The sequence below is a fragment of the Polypterus senegalus genome, chromosome 18 (genome assembly GCF_016835505.1).
Source record: "Polypterus senegalus isolate Bchr_013 chromosome 18, ASM1683550v1, whole genome shotgun sequence".
Taxonomy (NCBI): Eukaryota; Metazoa; Chordata; class Cladistia; order Polypteriformes; family Polypteridae; genus Polypterus; species Polypterus senegalus.
This window is the reverse complement of record NC_053171.1, coordinates 58116892-58141652: the sequence shown is the minus strand read 5'-3', so window position 1 is coordinate 58141652 and position 24761 is coordinate 58116892. Positions and strand designations below refer to the sequence as shown.

Below are 24761 nucleotides of genomic sequence, written 5' to 3'. Positions count from 1 at the left end.
AAGTGGTCCCCCCTTTTTTGATTAACCTTTTTTAAAGTAACGGGTCTAACCACGGGACTAACTCCTTTCAAAATTTTTAAAACCCCAGTCATGTCGTTTTTTTAATCTTTTTTTGCTTAAACTGAAAACCCCACCCCTTCCATTGATGTTTCCACATAATTCACCCCCTGAAACCCCTAGAATAAACCCTTTTGGTTTTTCCTCTCCCCCCTTTCTAGCACTGATATGTCCTTTTGAAACCTAGAAAAAAACCCCCTAAAAACTGATTTCTTGAATTTCTTTGCCCACCATTTTTGGTCAAACAAAAATTGGTTTAATAGGGGTTTTCCCTTTTTAAAAAAGTTTTTTTGTGTCAAAAATGTTTGTTTAGGACATCTTCATCCAGTTGACTGAGACTGGATTGGGGTGTTTTTAGTCAATTAAATTAAAGACTAATTAGAACATCGGGGCTTTAAAAGGCTGGATGAAACGGGCCATTTGCTCATCCTTGCACCTACTGTAGATTGCCCCAAAAACAAAACCGTGATATGATGGCCCCTTAAAGTCAGATTTTTCCCCTCTACTGATTCTTTTTACTCTATGTACCCTTGGGGATTTTTTGCTTGAACAAAATTTCCAACATTTTTTAAAAAATTCTCTATAACAATTTTCCCGGTAAATTCCCCGTGTTTTTTTTAAAAAATTGGGGTTTTTTTAAAGTAATTGAATTCCTATAATTCCATTCATATTTTTAAAACATTTTAAATTCACTTTGTATTTTTCAATTTCAGCCCTTTTAAATTATCCTAATTTTTTGGGTAAGTTCATCAGTAACATTATTTCCAAAGGTTTGGGCTGCCCTTTGGACCATTCTGACTCCCCCCTCTCTCCAACTGGGGTCTGTTACTGCTAAATTTTTGGGTGCCAGTTTTTTACTCACCATTGTTCCAAAAATTTGGGTTCTTAATTTTCCCGGGAAACAGTATATGGGTTGATTTTTTTTCACAAATTCTGACAAAAATATCATAAATTTAAAAAAGTTTAGAACTTTAATTATCCATTACAGTTGTTGTTTTTTTATACCAAATGTTTCCAAATCTTTTGATTTCACTTTTAAAATTTTCCCAGCATGGGGTAAAAAGACACCAACACCTGCGGGGAAATTTTTTTCCCGTTGTTTTGCCATTTTTTTGCATATTTTAAAGTGATTTGGGTTCCCCATTGATAATTTCCCCCCTTTTCCCAAAACAGATGAAAAGTATTAAACTTATATAAAACAGGGGGTTGTGAAAACTTTTCCCCCCTTCCCCTGTTTCTTTTTTTTTTATTTTTTGTCACAAAAATTTTCCCCAATCATAAAAACCACTTTTAACTATTAATAAATATAACACAAGTAAACAAAAAATGCATTTTTTAAAGTGAAAAGTTTTTTTTTTTGGGAGAAAAACCCAAAAACCACATGGCCCTGGGGAAAAAGAAATGTCCCCTAAACCCTATTAACGGGGTTGGGCCCCCCTTAGCAGCAATAATAAAATAAACCCGTTTCATAACTTGCAATGAGTCTTTACAGCGCCTGGGGGAAATTTTTTGGCCCCCATTTTTCAAATTTTGTAATTCAGTTTTATTTGAGGGTTTTCAACATAAAACCCCCTTTTTAAGGTCATCCCAAAGCATTTTCATTAAAGTCTTCATTTTGTTTTTTTCCCAGCCATTCAGAGGTGGTTTTGTTTGGTTTTTTTTGGGTCATTGTCCTGTTGCAGCCCCCAAAAGACCCTTTCAGCGAGTTGACGAAAGAGGGCGGGACATTCTCCTTCGGGTTTTTGGTAGAAAAGTAGAATTCATGGTTCCATCTATCAAAACAAATTCCCAGGCCCTTTAAAACAGCAAAAAAACCCCGGCCATCACACTCCCACCACCATATTTTTATTTGGAAAGGGTGTTCTTTTTAAATTTTGTTTTCCCTTTTTCCCCCAGATGAAACGGACATTTCCCTTTCCCAAAAAAAGTTAAAATTTTTTGTCTCATCAGCCCCAAAGGTTTTTTCCCAAAAGTTTTGGAAATATTAGAATGTTTCTTAGAAAAAATTGGGCGAGCCCTAATGTTTTTTTTGCTTAACAGTGGTTTGGCCTTAAATCTCCAAACGGGTCTTTTTTGCCCAGTCTTTTTTATGGTGGAGTGGGAAACCCGGGCCTTAATTGAGGCAAGTGGGCCTGCAGTTCTTTAAGCGTTGCCCCGGGTTTTTTGGGACCCCCTGGGAGGGGGTTTTCCCCTGCCTTTTTGGGGAAATTTTTTGGTCGGCGGGGCCACCCCCGGAAGGTTCCCACTGTTCCATTTTTTTGTTTTTTTGTGGATAATCCTCACTGTGGTTGGGCGGGATCCCAAAGTTTTTAAAAATGGCTTTGAAACCCTTTTTTACCAGACTGATAGATCCCCAATTACTTTCTCATTTTTTCCCAAATTTTTCTTTGGATCTTGGAGATGTTAGCTTTTTGAGGTGCTTTTGGTCTACTTCTCTGTCGGGAAACCCCCAAAGGATTTTTTTGTTTGGGAAACAGGTGTGGCAGTAATCGGGCCCGGTTTATATTTTGTTTTTTGATAAAGCAAAAAATAAATATTGTGTTTAAAAGGGTTTCCCAAATTTTAAAAATGAATTACTCTTTAAAAACACTGCTTTGATTTTTTGTATTCAGCTGAAACACAGGGAATTTTTTTGTTTCTCCCCAAGGCACATAAAAAGGGGCTGTTCTTGAAAAAGGGAACAGTTTATTTTTAAAAAAAAAAAAATAAATTTAAATTGCACAAAGTAAAGACCATCTTGTTTTGATTTGCCCCTCGGGATAAAAATTATTTTTCTAAATGGATTCCTTTTGGGTGCTTATCTATAAAGTTTATAATGCATTGAGTTCTCTTTTGGCTATTATCTCAAGAACAAATCTGAAAAAAATGATGTAACATCAGTAACTGGTGGGGAGTTGTTCAAGACAGAATGCAATTTAGCAGGTTGATACCTTTCCTATGATGTTTTTTTTGGGTACATCATAATTGCCCCCAAATTATCAAAAAAAAGGGGGGAGCAACATACAAAAAAATCCAAGAACCCTCTGCATAATGAAAAAAAAAAACCCCAGAACATTCTGTCAAAGCATTAACTAAATCATGTAACTGCAGGTCATGAAAAAAAAGCATTTTGGGGGTCCAAAATTGTATTCTTTTACCCCTTTCTGGTTATTTTCTTAAACACAGGGGATCAACCTCCCGTATTCACAAACCAAACAACAATAGGGGCACAATGGGCAATGCAAGGCAGAGATTTTATACTAATAAAAATATTATAAAGAGCTTTCATTAACTAAAGGCAAAGCCTGTGTGATTTACTTCATTTTCTCCAGTTCTAACCCTGTTGCTTAGCCATTGTCTCCTAGCATTCATGGTGTCTCCACATATTTAAAAATATGCTGAATGAAAATAAAAATTGACAGAAATTTCATATTAATTGAATTGACTGCATATGACACTGCCATCTGTATGAGCCCATATAAAAGGCTAACATGATCAAAATCTATTTCTGGAGACATTTGATAATACTGTACTTCCAAAAAAGATTGCTGGTTTAATGGTCCGATTAAGAATTACCAGATATTTGAATCAAACCATGAATTTATTAGGGAGAGACATTTAAAAATCTGGTCAAATTTATACTTCTAAATGGGGTGGTTTCTTTATTTTAATGTAGATTCCCTTGTTTTTAAACCATAAGTTTTCTTCTTTATGCCAAACAGCATCCTGTGGATTATTACTGATGTGTGACAGGAAGTAACATTCTTTTAGTAATGATTTCCGGCTTCAAATCCTCAGATTAGGTTCATTAGCAATAACATAAAATGTAAAATTAACATTGGGTAGAGTAGATATGGTGTTGAATTTTCTCTGATTTTACTTTATCTGCCTCAAAGTGGATCGGTGGAGTTCACAGTCTTCAGAATTGCTCTTTCCTGCATGGAGATGATGCAGAGGCATTTCTAGACATATTGAAGAGTACAGTTTTTCAGTACTGCATGTCTCATGAACAATGGACTCATATCTTGTCGCTCTTCTGATTTGCTGTGGCCCTAAAGGCTGACCATTAATGAGCACCTGACTATGCATTATTCTGATTTTAAAAAGGCAGGTATGAAATAAAGCAGCTGTCTTTTTAAGAAAGTCAGAGTATTGGGTTTAAAAACTGAGTGATTTCAGCTCTGGGCCAGGACAATAAAGTGGCTGCAAACAATATCTACAGCCTTTTTCAGCTTGCCTTGCCAGACCCATGCAAGGACTGTAGAAGAAATTTCATATTGTAGCTCACGTGTTCTGTAGGACATGATACTAGATCTGGGAAATAAAGAAACCTTGAAAAAGCAGAAATCAGCACTCAAAATTGTCTAAGTTGCTCATAGATTAGGCTCTGGTTTTTAAACTCGTTGTTTTTAAAAGATTATTTATTGAACTGTTTTTAACCTCTTCCAGCCACTTTCACTTTTATGAATTATTTATTAAACATTCAGTGCACTGCACTTTGGGACACTTTTCATTTGATTGTATTTAATAAAAGCACAGTTCCTTTTTGCACCTACCCCTTGAAATGCGTTGTGTGTTTTGTCCTCATCTGCTTAGCTCATCTGGTCACGACTATCAATGGTAGCAGATTGAAAAGGCTCTCAAGTGTAACAGGGAGTGTGGAGCCGACTTGCACTGTCACACTGGGATGTTATTCTCTCTTTTTGATTTGTTTGCACACAGAGAGACATAAATACCCAATGGGAAGTTTGAAATTGAAAATATACCTTAGAACCTATGAGTTGTAGAGGATTCTTCACTTTTCACATCCAGATAGTGTACAGAAGCCACAAATGAGGCTAATACAGTATATTATATAGCCCAATGTGTAGAGTACAAATCAAGGGCAGTTATGCTTAAAGCTATATAAAACACTAGTAATGCATCACCTGAAGTATTGTGTGCAGTTTTGGTGTCCATGTTGTTTTCTAAAATTTGAATCAATATTTTTGTGTTTCTGTGTTAACCTGGTTAATTTCTCATTTTTATTTCTTAGTTAGGTACTAATTCTTTAAAAATGCATGAATTCCCTGTACTTTGTGGGTGAATACTTCAAGCACTTGTTGAGCACCTTGATAAGCACTTAATTTTAAATGATACTTTTGATACCCCTTTTGGGCACTTAATTTTACACTCTTGAGGTTGAATTGTACTCTTATTATGAATCAAATGAAAATGAATTTTAAAAATAAATCGAGGATTATATTAACACAGAAATCTTCTGCCTGATATGGTATGCTTCTAAAAGATGTTAGATATATTGCTTATTTTGAGGAAGTTAAAATAAAGTCATCAATGCAACTATCAAACTCGACCATAAAACCTATTGCTTCAACCATATCTGCCTATTATTCACTAGCAACACCAAAACGTGAAACTGTGTACCTACTGCTTTAGCCCTTAAATTACATGTAGTTCCACCATGAAGATATCTAGCTAAGTTGAGCAGGCACTATGAGGTAGTAATGCACGTCATTTTTTTGTTAGACCAGAAGGAAGAAATACAGGTTAACTGACTACATCCACTCACCTCTTGTCATCATAAGCTATAAACCTAAGTCATTCTAAACTTTGAAAGAAGGTATGAATGTCAACAGAGAGCTGGATAGTTATGGAGCTAGCTTATGATACGCTCTACCACATGTATACATCTCCATCACACTGGTTTGTTTTATGCATCTAGTTAGTTCAGTTCTCAATGTGTCTTCAGAGATGTGCAGCGTAGAATAACTGACAACTATAGAATGACCCTATATGAGTGTCGGTCAATGTATACAGCGTACTGGTGTCCACTTAGAGGTGGTTCCTGCCTTATGTAAGATTCAGCAGGGATAGTTTTCTTCTCACATTCATCCCTGAGCTAGATTAATCAGGCTTGCAGATCCAATATAATGTTTTGTTACTATTTGTCCTGTAATTTTTAGAACAATTTACAAATAGTCTGTATTATCTTTCTCCTTCCATCTGAAGAAAAACCACACATTTTAGGAGTCGTTTAATCCACATTCAATGTTCACCTTTAATGTTTACTTATTCACCTTGACACTGACACCCCTCACTTATTATGAATTAGTATACAGTATGCATATTAATATTGGTGCTGTAACAATATAACCATAATTTGACAATCTCCATCCAGTTTTCACTTGCATAAATTATTTTAGTTTAATTATTTTTTGTTACATTACCTCTTTTTTGATGCTGACATTCCTTCCAAGGTTGTACACTTTTATTGACGTTATCCACAGGATTACTAGCTTGGCAAGTGAAGACAATGTCTTTATCTTCGTGGCTAAGTAACAAGTCGAGTTTTCCATCTTGGCTCCTTGAGGTGTCACCGTTAAAGGATTCTGGTCTGATCCAACTGTAATTGACCTGATTGTGGATGTTGGTGATGCAGAGCAGAGTAATGTTGCAAGTGTTGTTACCACTTGCTTCACTTCTATTTATGCTGATCACAATATCTTTAATTGTTTCTGTAAAAAATGCCCGTAGATATCTATTATGCAATATAGTGCAAACAATGTTATCCCTAGATAGGGGAATTGGCAGGGTGAATAATACGAAAGGACCAACAGATAGATTAGAGAAAAATCAAAGTTTAAAGAACTAGCAAGGTTTGAAATCAAAAAATATCAAACTATCAAGGTCAATACATAATACCAACAATTAAAAATCCTAAAGGTCAATAACATACACTAACTACCAACTCAACTTTTTTTTGTTTGAAGTTAGAATCTTGGACAACCAGGAAGTATGCAACACTGACCCTTTGCTCTATTAGAGGTAAGTGAATGGCAGTAAAATGTATTGTTATCAGGAGAAAGACATTAATATAAAAATAGAACAGAGCATCAGCTTTCCCATTTGTATCCCCTGGTTGATATGAGATATAAATAGAATTTGTTATGATTTGTAAATATCATCAAATGAAATCTGGCAAACTTTAACCAGTATCTGAATTTATTTAAAGCTAATTATATTGCCAGTGATTTACTGCCTCCTACAGAATAAGTTTGCTCTGCCAAAGTTAGTTTCTTAGAATACAATGCACAGTAGTCTTGTATCAGAAAATTGTTGACAAAACAATGGACCTACTCCAATACCAGAGGTGTGTACTTCCAATATAAATTGAAGCTCAGGATAAGGGACACAATATATAGGTGCCAATATAAACAAATATTTCAGATGACAGAAGGCTAATTGTGCCTCTCTTGTCCAATTGAAATTTTTGTTACTTTTTCATATTAAAAATATTAAACATATTAAACATATTAGAGAAATAATCACTGTAGTAAACTTTATATGAATCTTTGCACTTGCCTAATGCTTTCAGGGAGAACCCAATTTAGTATGACTGCAATCATAATCCTGACCTTGTTATTTCAAAGCAAATAAACAACAGTTTCCAACTTCACATATAAGCTGTTTTGTCTTAATCAATGTAGGAGTCTTTAATAATGATGAACATGAGTTATAAAATCTTCAGAAAAAAAGCTGTCATCAATGTAAACTAACACACATACTCCATTTAGCTTGTTTTCATTTAGGCCTGTGTGTATTTATCATGCATTATTGGGTGTAATTAAATACTTGAAAGGAAAGTGAAGAGAAAAAAGTGAAGCACTGAGAATAACTCATCTGTTTTAGACTTCAAATCATTTGAATGATATCCTTAGAAAGGAAAAAAAATCTAGGATTTGAGAATTACCTGACATAGCAGAGTTAAAGCACTACCAAGCCATGAAATTAAATAATTGACAAGGGTTGTTTTTTAATTAAGCAACTGGGTTGGAACAAAAACCTGTAACTACTGCGGCCCTCCAGCACAGAATCTCCCCACCCGTGCCATAGAGGATTATCCTATGTTAGTAATTCAAAGTAGATGTATTAAATGTTTTTCACTCATCCCCTTCAATATTCCTATATTTTAACAATGATACATTTCAATACACTGCAATCTTTTTTCTGTAGAAAGAAAAATCCCACACCTACTGAATTGCGGGACGGTTTAATGAATCCATTTTGCAGCTTTTTCTGTATATATTTCTCCATGGCTTTGTGTTCAGGATAGGATAGGGTGCATATTGTGTCCATATTTTGTAGGACTGAGTCAGGTAATAATTCAATTGAGCAATTCTTTTTCAAATAGGGAGGCAAATCTAAAGATGTTTGATTGTTAAACATGTTGCAATGGTGGTGGACAAGTTATAACAGACAGGGATGAGTTACATTATCCATAGCAGGAGCACCTTTAAAAATGGCAACTCTGTACAAATGAACATGCTTTTTCCAACTAGCGTGGCAAAATGCAAGCCATCCTTTTAAGGATAGCTAGCATCCTCAAAGAGCCAAATACAGACCAGAGAATCCATCCATTGTGGTGCTTGGCACTGCTGTTACATTGGTGTCAGGAATGGGACACGGAGAATATCAACAGTCCAACTTAGCAAACTGTCAGGTGCTTTGGAGACCTGAAACAAACCTGCTTGACTCTTCAGAGGAAATGCTGGAGATTCCCGAGGCCAAGATCCATAATCTGGAGTGTCGTTTGCAGCAGCAGTTCAGGGTTCGAGACAGCTGAGAGACTGATACTCCGCTGCCTCACCACTGCCTCTCCATTTGTTAAGGTCCATTAGCCTGCATGGACACAGGCACAGCATCAGGCACATGGATCTGGGTAAAAATGTGGCCACTGGCCCCAAGTGAGCTGTGTGAAGAAGAACCGGTGATAAAAATGTGCAGGCTAAGGACAAGGCAGATCATAGAAGTATTGTGTAAGACCCAGACCTGGAACATGGTTTTCAGTGCCAATTCAGTAAAGGAAAACAGCAAAAGACTGGTATATCTGCATCTTCCCTACAGCTGATTAGCATTGAACATCTTTGTTGCCATCTGCTTGTGCTGCACGCAACATCCCTGCTAGACCATCTGACAACACAGCACTCCCAAACCCTACTGATGTGCCCTTGCCACCGGCTGCATGACCGAAGCAGGTGCGAAAACCACGAGTTTGTGCGCTGTTGCAAAGAGTTGGAAGTGGCTGCTGGGTGTTGCAACTTTGAAAGGAGGGCTATGCAATGGCGCTGGACAAGTTACATCAGCCAGGGATGAATCACCAAAAGAATGAGCTAGCATTACATCATCAATAGCAGGAGCACCTATAAAAATGGCAGCTCTGCACAGTCACTAATATTTTTTCCAACTAGTACTGATATAGGAAGGCAGTCCTTTTAATGATAGCAAGCCACCTCAAAGAGCCATGTAAAGAGCAGAGAAATCATCAATTTTGGCACTCGATGCCGACAGTAATATATTGCTAAATTCAGAATAGTCAGGAGGGAGAATTGAAACAGTATAGCAAAGCATTGTGAGCAAATAATTTAGTAAACAGTGGTTTTGACACTAACTGCACTAAGTCTCTAATTTCCTAATCTATTTGATGGTTGTGCTTTTGCAACCACAGGAATCCTAAAATAAGGTGTGATATGGAAGACAGAATAACAAAGAAAGCTATGGTCACAAAACAATACAAACTGCTATTGGTGGAATCATCAGAGATCCATGATATTATGTATAGTGGGCCACAAAGATTTATTTGGGGTCCCCAAATATTCTCAATCTACGTCCTCCCATTAGGCCTGATCATTTTAAAATATAGTGTGACTTACAACAATTATGCAAACAACACACAGATTTGCTTATTAATAGCGCCAGAGGCTCTAAATCTTCTGATCCTGTTTTTTACCAGCATCACTGAATAGATGAGTAATAATTTCCTTAAAGTAAACAAAGAAAAAAATGCAAATTTTAATTATAGGCAGCAAACAAAAAAGTGAGGACATTACAAATAAAGCAGGCCACATAACTTTATAAATATGGCCAGAACTAAAGAATTTAGGCATAAGATTTGCCCCTGATTGTTTTTGACTTTCCTAATTGTAGATTTAGATCCTCTAATACTGGCTTGCTCAGTATTCTAAGAGTGAAACATGAAAGAATTGAACAGGTTCTTTAAAGGCAATGTCACATTAGGTGACTGTCACAGAAATTTTCAGTCATAGCCTTCATTAACATTATTTTAGTGAGTGGGAAAGGGGATGAAGGCTTGCTCCTGTGCAGATAATATGTCATGCCCAGAGACTCTGTCCAACCAGTCTACGACTCAATTCGATTCTGTCTTTTCTCACAGGGGTGGGCTGTATGTTCATGAGACTGACAAAAGCTCATCCAAACGTACAATGCATACAATGTAGTGACACTGAATAAAGAACATGCATGTTTTGAACCTTGCAAACAGAAGTGAGGCTTGTCTGTCTGATGTCTCGTGTTTTACCTACTAAAACAAGTGGAAAAAAGAAAAAAGGGCAGAAACAATGGCTGAAATTCCCCATATCTGTTAATGTGTTAACCAATTGTCCAGCTGTGACTCTGCCAGGCAACATGATATTGGCTGTGACAAAAAGGGATGAGCATGGCTGTGCTGGAAAGTCAGTATTTGGTAAAACAGACACGGGCAGTGTTTAAACTGAGAATGTCCAGCAACAAGATCAACGATTGAAGTCGCATAATGTGACATCGGCTTCACAGGTTTGACTCAAACTTGTCAGTCTAGCCTTCTTCCAAAACTGCCATCCTCCATATGCAAATTAAGCAGGTGCTGGGGTCCCTACTACAACCTCTGCCCTTTACAACCTTTGTACTTCCCCATGACCTCACTTCTGATGGCACTACACCTGTGGTCACCATCCCCTTCCTCTTCCTAGTTTGCCTGTCTCTGCTGACCAGGTGACGAGAGACTGGGGGAGAAACTCAGCACAAACAAGCCTGACGGAATGTGTCAGGCAGATCTGTGGGGTCTTTCTGCACCTGTTCTCCTTTTCCCGGAGTCTGAAGAAGGTTCCACTGCTATGAAAAACATCTTGTATGGTCCAGCGCCAAAGAAAGAGCATTTCAGTGCTCCCAAAGACTTTAGACCAGTTGCTCATACTTCATACATTATGAAAAGATTTGAGAAGCTGTTCCTGAAATAGCTTTGATCCCTGTTTACAGACCATCTTGATCCTGTTAAGTTTGCCTACCGTGCTGATATACAGTAGGTGTGGGGGTTTTCTCTGATTTACTGTATAGAGTATGCTCCACAGAGCTGATTCCCACCAGGACAAAGTTGACACCACAGTCAGGATAATGTTCTTTGATTTCTCCAGTGCCTTTAACACCACACTGCCCCTTCCTGTTTACCCTCTACACAACAGACATGGGTATAACAATAGCATTTGCAAACTACATAAGTTATCTGATGACTCCTCCATCATAGGTTAAATTGCTAACGGAGAAGAGTTGGAGTAAGGAGGATGGAGGTCTTTGTCTTGTAGTGCAATGAGGACCACTTGCAGATCAACATCAACAAGACAAAAGTGCTGGTGGTGGACTTCTGGAGAGTCAAAGATCCCCTAAGAGAAGTCACCATATAGGAGGAGGAAGTGGAGGTAGTGCAGTACTCGGGAGTTCATGTGAAAAGCAAACTAGACTGGTGTGATAACATAATGCTGCTGTATAAGAAGGACCAGAGAAGACTGTAGTTCCTGATGAGACTCTGGTATTTAGATAAGTATAGGAAGCTGCTGGAAATGTTTTACCAGTCTGTTGGAGCTACTGTGTTCCTCTATGTGGTAGTCTCCTGAGGAAAAAAATTAAATTAAGGTGATGCAGAATGGTCGAACAAACTTATCAGTAAAACCAGCTCTATTACATAACTGACCCTTGACACTCTGGAAGCTATTATGGAAAAGAGGATGGTGGAATATTTGGAAGCCTTAGAAATAATGCAAATGAGTTAGTGGATTGATGCATTTGATAATAGTATATATAGTGAAGGGCAGTTTACAAGACAGGACCCTCAGATGGATGAACCACATAGCAACTCATACCTTCTGCCTGACCCTAAAACCCAACGGCGTACACACAAAAACTGAATAGAAATACTAGTATGCAAATTTCCACGTAAACACTGGGATTTATAAAAGGAAACTTAATGGGAAATGTGAATATTTACAGTAACTCTAACCCATTTGTATGTAAAATTATTGAGAAACAGGTAAGCGATGACAGCTTTGATCAAGTAGAGAAAAACAGTTAAACCAGCTGAATGACAACAAGCATTAAATTAATTCCACCAAGCCATTGTTATGTGCTTGACATGACAAGCATATGATACCTTTTACATTCCAATAATGTACAAGTCATCTGTGATGCCAAGATGTGACTGTCAAATGTCTCAGTGGTCTGGGGTCAACCCACAATTGATTTATTTTACAGCAAAGTAGCTCTGGCAGGCATACAGTACTGTATATGGTGACTGGGTTGTTTGTAACTGGCTGACCCTGCAGTTTTTTTATATGGTCAATACTATTCATTGCAACAGCAATCATGTCATGACACCTTACGCCTTTCACTGACCTCTAAAACGCAAAGGAGAGGTGCTATAATAATGTACATGATTCAGTGCTGTCAGTTGTAGAGCACAGCCTGATATTCTTAAATGCAGGGTCTCGATGCATTAAGAACAAGGCTGTTCTACCAGCCAATGAACTTCTGCAGCATCATGATTGCATATGAGAATGATTAGCATGCTCCATATATAAGTGTTCCAGGGTGGCATTTGAGTGTGCATATTTACAAGGTGATTGTGATTTATAAAGGATCAATTGCATAGAAATGTGAGTACTCCATATTTTGGAGTATGCATTTTCCTGTTTTTTTGGCATATACATATTTTCATGCTCAAATCCACACAAACTTTTCTAAGTGAAGCCCCATGGCTTTATGACGTGCGTGGTTTAAAAAACAGGTTTAGCAGAGGTATCTCCCATTTTTATCTTGTTTTGGTTCTTGGCTCACACAGCCTGTAGCCTAGCTCAATACTTTGTTACACTAGGCACCGACAAACCTACTAAAGCAGATCTGACAAAGGTGGCAAGGGTAACACTGTGAAATACCCACACTTGTACAGAAATTGGAAGTGTGGAGAATTTGTAAATTTAAAGACTTTGTGGTGTTCCATCAATGGATAGTACTGTACTTTTGGTTTGTATTTTAATTGGGCCCAGTTCTGATACTAATTTAAAAATGATAAAATTATCAGCTACCTATGAATCCAACAGCATCCCCAAATCAGTATTTCATAACCGAACCAGTGCCATCCATGCATTTTCAAAAAAATATTTTGACTACAAATACCCACCGTACAAACTCAAACATAGCGTGAGTGCTTTAGTTCCCGTTTGGGGTAACTGGCTACAGTATGTCTGAAATTTCAACAGTTCAAACATAACTTTTCCTAGATTCTTTCTTTATAATTCATATTTGTTTCTCCAAATTTCATGGCTCTGGAGTCCTCTTCATTTGCAATACTGTTTCAAAAAATTGCCCATCTCTGTTGTCTCTCTTTATACTTGACTGTTATAAATCATGTCCTTCTTTTCCACACTAAATCTATGACCTCTATCATGCATGCATCTCTAAGGATCACCATCCAAGCTCTTCCCAGGTATGTAGTACCACCCAGGGCTGAGACTAGGTGGTTTTTCCAACGGTCTTGTCATGTTCTTCTTCCTCAGCCCAGAGAAAACGCCCAGTGAGGGCAACTGACCCCACCTCTTATGGTCCCGGAGATTTTAAAGGATGGGTGCAGGAAAGGAGACATCTTTGACCAAGGAGAGTTTTCCAAAGTGAGAACCTCCTTACAAGAATGTGCATCGCTGGCAGAAGGCACATGGCTTTTCCATGTGCAGTTACTATGTTGTTATTTTCACGATATTGTGAGTTATTTTTGTTTACAAGAACACTTACTAAATGGGAAGGACAGTGTTGGCACACCAGACTGCCTTTGGCTTATTGCCCCTTCTTCCCTTGACCACTACACCTTTTACAACATATTCCCTGCATCATGACATGCAAATTCACCCTTTATTCCTGATGAATAGTCCTTCTTGAACTAACCCACATCAGCAGCTTTGTATAAAAAGTGACTACATAATCATGGATATTTGTATTACCCTGTTTAAAATCAAGTAAATGATTAACCTCTACCTCAGAGCCAACAGAGATGTCAAATATATTACAAAATTCCCTAACAAAGTACTTTAAGCAGAAATAACAAAGATGATTTGAATCATGCATGGTGGACACCTATTAAAGGGGCTTATCATCCAGGGATATAATAAAACGCCATTTATGTTCTTTCATTAGGACCTGTATAAGTGCCTGTTGGTTGTAAATGAGCTGACACTCTTGCAAAAAACCCTTACATTTTTTACATCACCAGAAAAATGCAATGGGGGTGGGGTGTAATTTACAACTAGTATGAAATGCTGATTCTCTTAAAGCATTACTACTGCTGCATTATTGCTACTGTTTATTGAATTCAGTGACTTTTTGCTGGAAAGAGCAATACATCACCCTGAAAATCTCATATTATTTGTGCCATATTATTCACACGTCATCCAATCATATGTTCACAAACTGCAACACGCATGTGTTTTTGCTAAAATGTTGTTAAATAAATACAGCTGGAAAAAGAAAGCAGTCCACAGGAAGTCCATTTATATGGGATCACACTTTGAATTAAAAAGAGGATTCTTGTGTCAGTGAAAGAAGGGAATATACAGGTCTTCAGATTAAAGTTTTTGATACTGTTTGCTGCTGTTCAGCTTTGGTAACCATAGGCTCTCATTCAGTCAGAAACATTGTCTCAGTTCTCTATGAAAACATGAGTTTGCATTTTTTCTTTGCCATCACTACAAACCATATCAGGTAGGTAACATTACAAAAAATATTCTTTTTTGGTGTGTTCTTTAACTTCTTACAGTCTATACAGTAATAATTCTGGGCTAATACAATAAGGTAGCAAAGCTTTGCTGTGGAACAAAACTTAAGTTATTCTTACCATATACCTGAAGTGTGACACAGTAAGTTGGAAGCTGCTTTCCTAAAGTTGAAACCACCTGCTGGTATTCTCCACTGTCTTCTAGCCTTAGTTTGTGGATTGTTAAAGACCAGTCATTACTATTTAGCTGTACTCTGTCTCTCCAAGCAGGAGGTGGAGCCTTCTGGGTAGACATTACAATTGTGTTTCCATCTCTTCTCCAAGTCACACTTTCAATATCCATGATATTAGTTGTACTTGAAGACAAGGTGATGGGCTTTCCTTCAGTCCCAAGTAAAATATTAGAGGATTTTATGACAGGCAGGTGAAAAACTGAAAGATAGCCAAAAAAAATTGTTGTTTGCAGAATTTAGTAAATTATTCAATGGTTAATTCTTTTTCTAAATGAGGTTTTGAAGAAAATAAAGTGTAAACATTATAAGAAACAATGTAAAACTAAAGAAAAAAACAGTACAAATATGAAGGAAGACAAATATCAGTTGATAAATTGATAAACATGTCTATAAACACGTGTGTGGGAGGCAGCTGATGAGATAAAATAAGTATAATGGTACACCAGCCCTAGGGGTGGCACTGTCTATTAACGCTTTCTCTGTTTTAGAACCACAGAGGGGAAATCCCACCTGACTGTCCTGACCTCACTTTCAGTTCCAGCCCTCCTAACCTCACTTCTAGTTCCTTACTCCAGAGACATATCCCTACCTGTCAACCCACTATAAAACTACCATCTTGATCACTATACCTCATTTTAGTTTTTGAAGTCAGTCTTTAATGACTGGTTTACTAGTTTATTTTTTTATTTTTTTCAAGTGTACTGGCTGGATACCCCAAACCTTCATATCTCTTTTTGTGATTGTTTCCACAATGCATACACTTAAATTGATAGGTATGAAGATCCTATTGCAGCTCATCAAAACAGCCTTTTGTTGGGAATTCAAATCCATAATGTATACACAGGAGTCATGGTCAATATATTGGGCATGACTAAGTTACTGTTTAGTGATTTCTTTATTTTTCTTCATAAATGACCAATCTAAACCATTTTACAGTAAATTCAAACTACCTGTGCACAAATAAATTTGACCATATCTATGCAGGAAATATGACAAACTAAAAATAATTCTAAAATAACAATGTGTGCCCTTTGTAAATTGCTAAAATATACTGCTGAAAGTCCAAATAAAAGCAGAATTTACCTGCCTCCACAGTAAGAACATCAGCCTCATGCAAAACGTTTTAGTGACGGTTAGACTGAATTGTACATGAAATGGCAAGTGTTCAGTAACCTAGGTACTAAACAAGCTACGTGAATGGTGTTGGGAACAAGCCACAATAAATATGAGCTCAAAGAAGCAATACATCTTCTACAAAGAACAAACCATCTTCTACAACTCTGTGCTGGCCAGTGAGAATTTCTATGCTGTGGTGTGCTAGGCTGGTAACATCACTTCAAGAGAGGCCCACCAAATCAACAAGCTAATTAAAAGGGCAGACACAGTTATAGGATACACTGTGGACCCCCCGGAGGTGGTAGCAAAGGAGAGAATTAAAACAAAACTGAGTGCCGTTATGAGCAATGCTGCACATCCTCTCTCTGGCAGACTAACACAGAGGACTTTCAGCCAACAAATTATTCAACAGAAGTCTGTCAAGAAGCGAGACTGGGGCTCCTTTATACTAAAAGTAATACATCTGTACAATGCCTCACTGGGACTGGGACTACCAGGTCAGAAGTTTTCTTTATTTTTAAATTGTATTCCTTTCTAGTCATTCTGGGCTGTGTTCAGACCATATTGTGGTTGAATATGTATAGTTGTCTTTTAATGTATGTATTTATTCATTTAAAGAACTTCTGTAAAAAGGGAAATTTCCCTCCGGGGACAAATAAAGTTCTATCTGTTTATAAAGTTCTGTCTATCTAACAGTGAGCTGTGAATTCTGCTTCTCAATCAAGCTTTAGTGAACTTTGAATGGTTAAACAAGCCATCTTAAAGGTTATTTAAATAAGTGCTGAAACAAGCTGAACCTGCACTTTGTGTTAAAATTTTGTATGAAAATTGCATCATTTTTTGCTGTAAGCTTTGCATCTCTAAACAGATAATAGAGCAGACTGCTATTCATTGATTTACGCTTTGAATTTTTATTGATTTGAACTTTGTACCTTTTACATCAATATTTAGGAATCTCAAAAAAAAACAAACTGGTTGATATATCAGTTGTTTCTTTATGGAATGCTCATAAACAACTTCATTTCTTAGATTGGGCTAAATAAAGATTTACCATTACCAATCATTTCTGTATTAATTTTAACACCACAAAGGGAGAGGCCTTTAAGTTTAGAATGCATGCTACACAGAGAATAGAAGATATTCACCATCATCTTGACAAGATGTCTACAACTCCCAATGACATTTGCAAAAGAAAAGACCTCCACAGACTGAAGAAACACTTAAGCAGCTATGTACCAAGGCTTGAAGGAACTCATCTTCAACATCTGCATTCTTATCTTCATAATCCATTTCCTACTTGCGAATACTGGTTTCACTGTGTTTTATTGATTTGGTTTGTTGCAATTGTGAGCACATATTGTTTGGTTAGGCCAAGGTATAGTGTTAAGAGCACCTAGTGTGGAGTGATTGCCATATCCCCACAGTGTTTAGCAGCTTCAATTGTAAGTTGTACTGTGAGTGGGCACCTGCTTTGGTAAGTGGCACAGGTGTTGAGTGACACTTGGGTCTAAAGACAACCATTTGAACAGCTTATGCCAAGCTAGTAAGTGTCTTTGCTTAAGATGGCTGTCCACTAGCGGGTAAAGCCCATATATATAGGGCACTATAAAGTAACTATATTAAAGTCTCATTTTGTTTAATTCAGCTATTCACAAGTGGATAATATTTTACATGTGGGGAACGTAACTTTTAAAACTAGCTTATCTAGTTTATCAGAGATCATTACTCATTACTTACAATGAAGACACCAGTGCATTACTTTATGTTAACTTTTCTTCTTTTGTATGTAAAAAGTACATTTGACTGACCAGAATTTGTTATTAAATCCTAAGCCCATATATGAACTTTCATTAAAATGACCAGAAATGCAGGCAAACTTGATCATTTTCTTGTATTTTATAAATGCATTAAGTCCTCCATGTGCTGTGAAGTAAATAACATCCATCCCCTGTTTTACATTCCTGATCTGAGACACTGATAATTCTCATTATGTGCTGTGTTACCTGAACACTGCTTCACCGTGTCTATAGAAAACAACTGGATGAAAATTAAACTGACACTTTATTAATATGTTTCTGTTACCAGATTTTATGCAGTACACTCTTCTGCTTGGTTGTGCAATTGGATGAAGAAGTGTCACAAGTTTTCTTCTTGCTTTACATCCAGTACAGCCGAAATAATAATAAAGCAGATATCTTTACTTTAGTAAAATAAGTATTGTTTTAGGTCACTTGTTACTTTAAGAAGTTTTTGGACAACTTAATACGAACTTACCCTACTGCTCCAGAGATTGTGCCGCTGAGCTTAGCTTAGTACATTCAGCTTATCAACATAAACTTGGCAATTTCTGAAATATTGGCAAATTAGTTCAGCCAAAAGAAGGAGGGATTACATCAGGGATCAGCTCTTAGCCCTTTCTTATTTGCAATGGTGATGGACAGGATGACAGATGAAATTAAACATTAGAGGGTCAGCTCAATTTGGACGGTGGGGAGACAAAGTCAGAGAGGTGAGATTGCGTTGGTTTGGACATGTGCAGGAGAGAGATACTGGGTAGACTGGGAGAAGGATGCTAAGGATAGAGCTGCCAGGCAAGTGAAAAAAAGGAAGGCCTAATATAAGGGTTATGGATATGGTGAGACAGGGCATGCAGGTGATGGGTGTAACAGAGCAAGATGCAGAGGACAGAAAGATATGGAAGAAGATGATCCGCTGTGGCAACCTCTAACGGGAGCAGCCGAAAAAAGAAGAAGATCAACCAGAAGAAGGAATAATGCAATCTCCTGAGCATTTACTTCAGGAAATTGATCTTTGTGGAAGCTTACACCTTTTTCTAGCAGTGACTTCTGAAAGCGTGTGTGAAGTTAAAACAAGCACTACCTAACAAAGTGCAACAGATGAGCTCAGACTATAAAATCCCTAACTGTAACTTGTGTAAAGGACCGAGGAGACAGTAGCAAGGGTTGGGGTTTTCCGGCCCCGTATATTGTAAATCACAAACAAAAACTGGTCAAAATTATAAACAAAACAGTTCATATCGCGCGCGACTCCTGGCGGCCATTTTATTGGGGAGGAGCGGAAGTGGAGGGATGCCGGGAAGGACCGCAAGGGAGGATGGGAAGGATGACGTCAGGGCAAGATGGCGGAGGAAGGGCGGAAGTATCGCACTGCGGTCAATCCAGGCCTATGGTGCAGGAAGGTCTTTCTTTCTATGAGGAAGCAGAGGGAGAAAGTTAATACCCGCCATTCCCTGGCGGCGAATGGTTTCCCAGGTGTTATCGAATCAATCCGCGGCCTCCTACTCGCGCGTGCGTGACACTTGATAAATGGTTTAACTGGGTTACTTCAGTAGAAATCTACGAGTATTTACCTGGTTTATCAGAGATCAATATCATGATTTCTCTAAATGGAATTAGGGTTTACATGGAATTTTAGAGTCCGGGTTTCAGTGAATTACTGTGTTATTAAAGTGCATGAAAATGCACAAACTGTGACATGCAGTAAAGGCTGCTACAAAAAACAAGAAAAATTTGAATTTAATAAAACATAGGGTAAAACATGCTTTAACACCCTCAAATATATCCACTGGGCTTCAGTAGATGTCACTGGCAAAAGTGATGAAGAATAACAGTGTCATTGAGAGCACGTGTCAGATTGATGCTGGCTGTGTATTTTGTGTTCCAAGTTGCATGAGCTCATTACAATGTATAGACACTACATAGAAAACAATATATTGTATGCAAAAGCAAGGAAAAAACAGTCATCCTTCTTTGCTTGTGTATGCATATCCCATAAAACCTTGGATGTATGTGCTTCTAAACATGTACCAGCAATTCAATAGAGTTGTACTCATGTCATATATTTTTTCTTAAAAGACATCTCGTTCTTGGCCAAGTACCACACTTCATCTTTCTTTTCATTTTCACATATCAAGCCCCACAGTTCATTCTTGCATTTGCAAACATTGTCAAGTCTACCATGTCAGTGAAAATATCATGAATGAGATTACTCTGTCGACAAATGGACCATTTCACATGTTCTCCTTTCCCCAGGTTGAAATTGATGCTGGTGATACACTTTGTATTCCACATTTTGTAAGAAGATTACAATGCAATTTCATGTGAGCTTATATACTGCTTTTAGCTAACAAAAATAACTGGAGCAAGGAAAATGTTTAGAATAGTGTCTGATCTTTTTTATTATGTGTATTGAACAAATATGAGTGCAAGTAATATTTTTTCTATAATTATTGTATACAGTAGTTCTCTAGAAAAGAGACAGCAATTCACATTTGGGTAGCAACATAATATGCATGCTAGTGTGTTTATGCAATACAATACATGTGACTGCATTTCAATATACCTGTACTGAAATCAACTATAATTGATTAACTTGTATTGTCATGTATTAGTAACATGAGATAAAAAGATAACAAGATGAATTGCTTTTAATAGTGTTCTACACGGTCCCAGAAAAATAAATGGAGAGTTTGCATTCCTTCTCTGATTGTTAGACCAAACCCTCCCATTTTCTAACTGGTGTATCCTGTTTGGGATTACAGGGGTAACCTCACATGTATCCACAGTTACAAATATAGAATTGTGGGATGTAGGTGGATTGGCATCGCTAAAAACATTTGAAGCAAGATAATGTCAAGGGAAGATTTAAACAAAATTAAAATGATGGTTGAAATTTTACTTTTGGCATTGATTTTTTAGTAAGGGGGGCAGTAAGTGGTAGCTGACATCTGTGGAAATTGAAACAGGCAACTCTGTAAGTAGATAACTGGCATCACAGTGACGTATAGTTAACAGTAACAGTGATTCCTTAGTGGGAAAAAAGTCAAGGCATATAAAGAGTAATTGGGTAGAGCACCATATAACTCTTTTTATAATTGTTAACCCTAGTTGAAAGCAAAGGCACACATGTTCATAAATCAGAAAGCATCCATTTTAAGTACAGGTAGACGGCTGGCTTCAAAGCAGTTAAGAGAAGATCTCCACAGTATGTGGACAAGCATCTAAGCACTGATCAGGCACAAGCAGGTATAGAATAAGGCAAATGAGTAAGTAAATAACTAACAGCGGATATTCAGCAACTTTTTTTAGTAAAAAGGAAGAAGTGTAAAAAACATTTACTGGATTGAACAGTTCTTAACAGTCAGGAAAGTAGAGCAATTAAGAGGATGATAGCCTTAAGGCTTTAATAATGTGAAGGAATACAAACAGTGTGGGTGGAAACCTTTTAAGTAAGGAATAAGAGGGGCACAATGTTAGGTGAACAGACAGAGAGGTAAAGTTAACCTCAAAGAAAGACAAACAACAAGCATTCGAGAGGGAGAATATTACAGTAGCTTAAGGGGTCAGAAGGAGTAAAATAACTGTAGCAATTCTTTAATCAACTTTTTTAGCCTTTTTTTAGTTTTAACATTTAAATTAAATAATTTTAATTTATTACAAAAAAAGGTTCAGTAGTTTAGCAATCCAAAGTCAAATTTTAAAAATGAGACTAGTGCAAAACCCCTTATTACATCACTTCTCCGCTAACATTGTTTGTATTTCTTCCTATTAACGAACCCTTACGCTGTCACCCAATTAACCTTAGTCTTTACCTTGCCAAAGGATGGCTTTTTGATTTGCTCTTGTCCATTTACTCTGCTCCAGACGCTAAAACATCTCTGTATCTCCTATTCCTTCCTCTCCTTCTGTAGCCTGCTTTCTACCTCCAGCAACAGGAGCCTTTTCCTCCATTCAGTCCTCAGCTTCACAGTTTCAGTTATTGGGACTCATCTCTGACTATCATAGGAACCTCTGCACCATTAGCACCAGTTCAGCACTAACTGGCCAGCCTGTCCTCCATAACAGGTAGTTAGCCATAGGTTTTCTTATAGGATTAAATTGTTGCCACACAATGATCAGGGGAAACTTTCTGTAAACATAAAAGTTTGCCTCAACAAGTTTCTTGCGTTGTTTAAACTAATAACCTCTGGCGCACTCTTCAAACATTTAAGGCCTCTGAAAAAAAAATGCTAATACTTTAATGTTCAAATTATATCAACTCTAATTAGCAATAGAGGAGAGGAAAACATAACTCATGTGCATGCAAAATGCAAATAAAATAATCGTCAAGGAGCACACTTTCATTGCCAAAATCTATGTGGCTTTGGCTGAGGTTTACCTCAATTTGCAATGTACAATAGCATATACTAGGATTTAAATTTTGGTACTTTGATACTTCTCAGTTACCATAGGCCTCATGTATAAACGATGCGTATGCACAAAAATGTGGCATTTGCCCATTTCCACACTCACATTGCAATGTATACAGACTAAACTTGGCATAAAGCCACACACATTTTCACACCAGCAAATTGGCAGCACCCAGCGTCAAAGCAGTGCTACTATTATGTGTGGTTTCCCTTTCCTTTTTAGATTCTTATCCATGACACAGGTATTTTCAAATACACTGAAATTAACCGCATATCCTTTATAAATTCCTTTATAAATTTAAGGCACCTGATTGTATCACTCTGTAACAATATAATGGTGTACGAAATGGACAATCTATTCCAAATACTATAGCTGCTTCAGTGTTGTTACTCTCATTGGAATCACTCAGAGTATTTTAACCCATTGTATTTGAGTGTTTGCGGTGGGCTGGCGCCCCGCCCGGGATTTGGTCCTGCCTTGTGCCCTGTGATTGGCTCCAGCAGACCCCCATGACCCTGTGTTAGGATATAGTTGGATGGAAAATGACTGACTGACTATTTGAGTGTGGTATCACAGCTATACAGCCACTGATCAGAATGCTCTATGACGGGTTGTGTTGAGAGCACAGAGGATTATTGGGATACAGATTCCAGCTCTGGAGGACATGTATAGCACATGCTGCCTAAATAAACCCAGCAGCATCTGCATGGATTCCATTGAACCATTAGCACAGTTTATTTGAACTTCTCACATCTGGCAAATGCATCAGAGCCTTTCCTGCGCGGACCTCAAGGTTCAGAAACAGTTTCATCCCAAAAGCTACGAACTCCCTCAATCAGTCCATCAAGTGCTCCTGGTAGAACTGCTTGTACTTAGAATTACAATTACCTCACTGTAAACTTGCACTACAACTGTAATATTGCACAACCTGAGCCACTTCATGAACCATTTGCACTATCTGCACTATATGTACATGTTTATTGTACTTATGCCTTAATATGTGTATTATTATTATTGTTATTTTATCATTTTATAGAAAAATAGGTTTATGGAGGATCTGCTTATTGAATCTCACTGTACCATACATTAACAATAAAGGATTTCAATTCAATTCAATAGAAGAAATTGCATATTTACAGATGATGATGACTGGCTGGTCGATTTAGATTTCTAAGAGCTATTCTCTTTGAGCTCTGTGCTGTTAGAATACTAGGATGTGCACTTGATATCATTTTTAAGATGACATGGATTAAAATATATATATTACATTATACAGATACATTTTTATCTTCATTTGAATAACTGCTACTAATTAAACATGTGGGGGCATAGTGGTGCAGCAGTAGCGATGAGCTGGCACCCCATCCAGGGATTGGTCCTGCCTCACGCTGTATGATTGCTGGGACTGGTGTGACCCTGGATGGATAGATGGATGGTATAATTAAACATGCTGACATGAAGACTTCCCAATTTTCCTTAAAAGTTTTGAAGAATTGGTGTTCTAAGCTTATACAGCCGGTCTGATATTTATTAAAGAGCCTATTGTGTGGCGATTTATTACGTGTTGTAAGAAAAGGAAGGGTAGGAGATGACAAAATAAACTACGAGATCAAAGTGGAAATTTTGAGATTAAAGTTTTCTTTGCTGTGTTCCTATTTTTTTTCTTTTCTCTGTACCCTAATACGCTTCTGTATGGCACTCAGATGGTGGGCTACGACTCACCTTTTATGGAAGACGAATGTTCTCTTCGTTCCCTTGTACTAATTCATGTCTGAGAAGTAAGCTTTACAAAACCATGTAATAGCATGCTTTGTTTTAGCAAACAGAAAAATGTTTGTGCAAAGGACTCAAGGTCTGAGCATTCCACACATGAGTCTGCCTTATCACGTTTTCCCTTAGCTTACATCTGAACACCATAACAAAAGGGGCCAAGAAATCAAGTTGCATAAGGGACATTGAAGGGGCTAAAGGTTTGTGTATAATAAATGTGTTGACTGTTACATTTTATAATGATATTAAATTACGCATTCTAGGGGTATAAAACTGGACCCCACCCAACAGACGGGGTTCAGAAGAGCCCTGACGCTGTCATGTATATTTGATTGTCTGCTTTTCTGAAACTCTTCTCACCGTGACTCTGAAAATAAAGCTGCTTTATAACCGCACCTGCTGTCAGGTCTGAGATTTCGTCCACAGTTTTGGCGCCAACGTGGGGCAGGAGACGGCAGGCGGCTCCTCGTGCAGGATCGTCCAGAGGACGTGGTGGAGCCGATTCCGGCCGGATCAGGTCCAGCTTGCGTA

The 24761-nt window shown here is 37.6% G+C and overlaps 1 protein-coding gene across 2 annotated transcripts in view; it reads right to left on the bottom strand.

Annotated features, from left to right (window-relative positions):
• Positions 1 to 5048: 5048 nt before the first annotated feature.
• The window catches only part of LOC120518700 (SLAM family member 8-like), a 29426-nt gene continuing 9713 nt past the window's right edge, over positions 5049 to 24761 (bottom strand). For both annotated transcript variants that reach the window (XM_039741622.1, XM_039741623.1), the window contains exons 2-3: positions 15023 to 15334; positions 5049 to 6551 (exon numbers count right to left, since the gene is read on the bottom strand). In XM_039741622.1, coding sequence (XP_039597556.1) covers positions 6241 to 6551; positions 15023 to 15245 — 534 coding nt within the window. In that variant the 5' untranslated portion in view covers positions 15246 to 15334 and the 3' untranslated portion in view covers positions 5049 to 6240. The remainder of the gene's footprint in view (positions 6552 to 15022; positions 15335 to 24761) is intronic.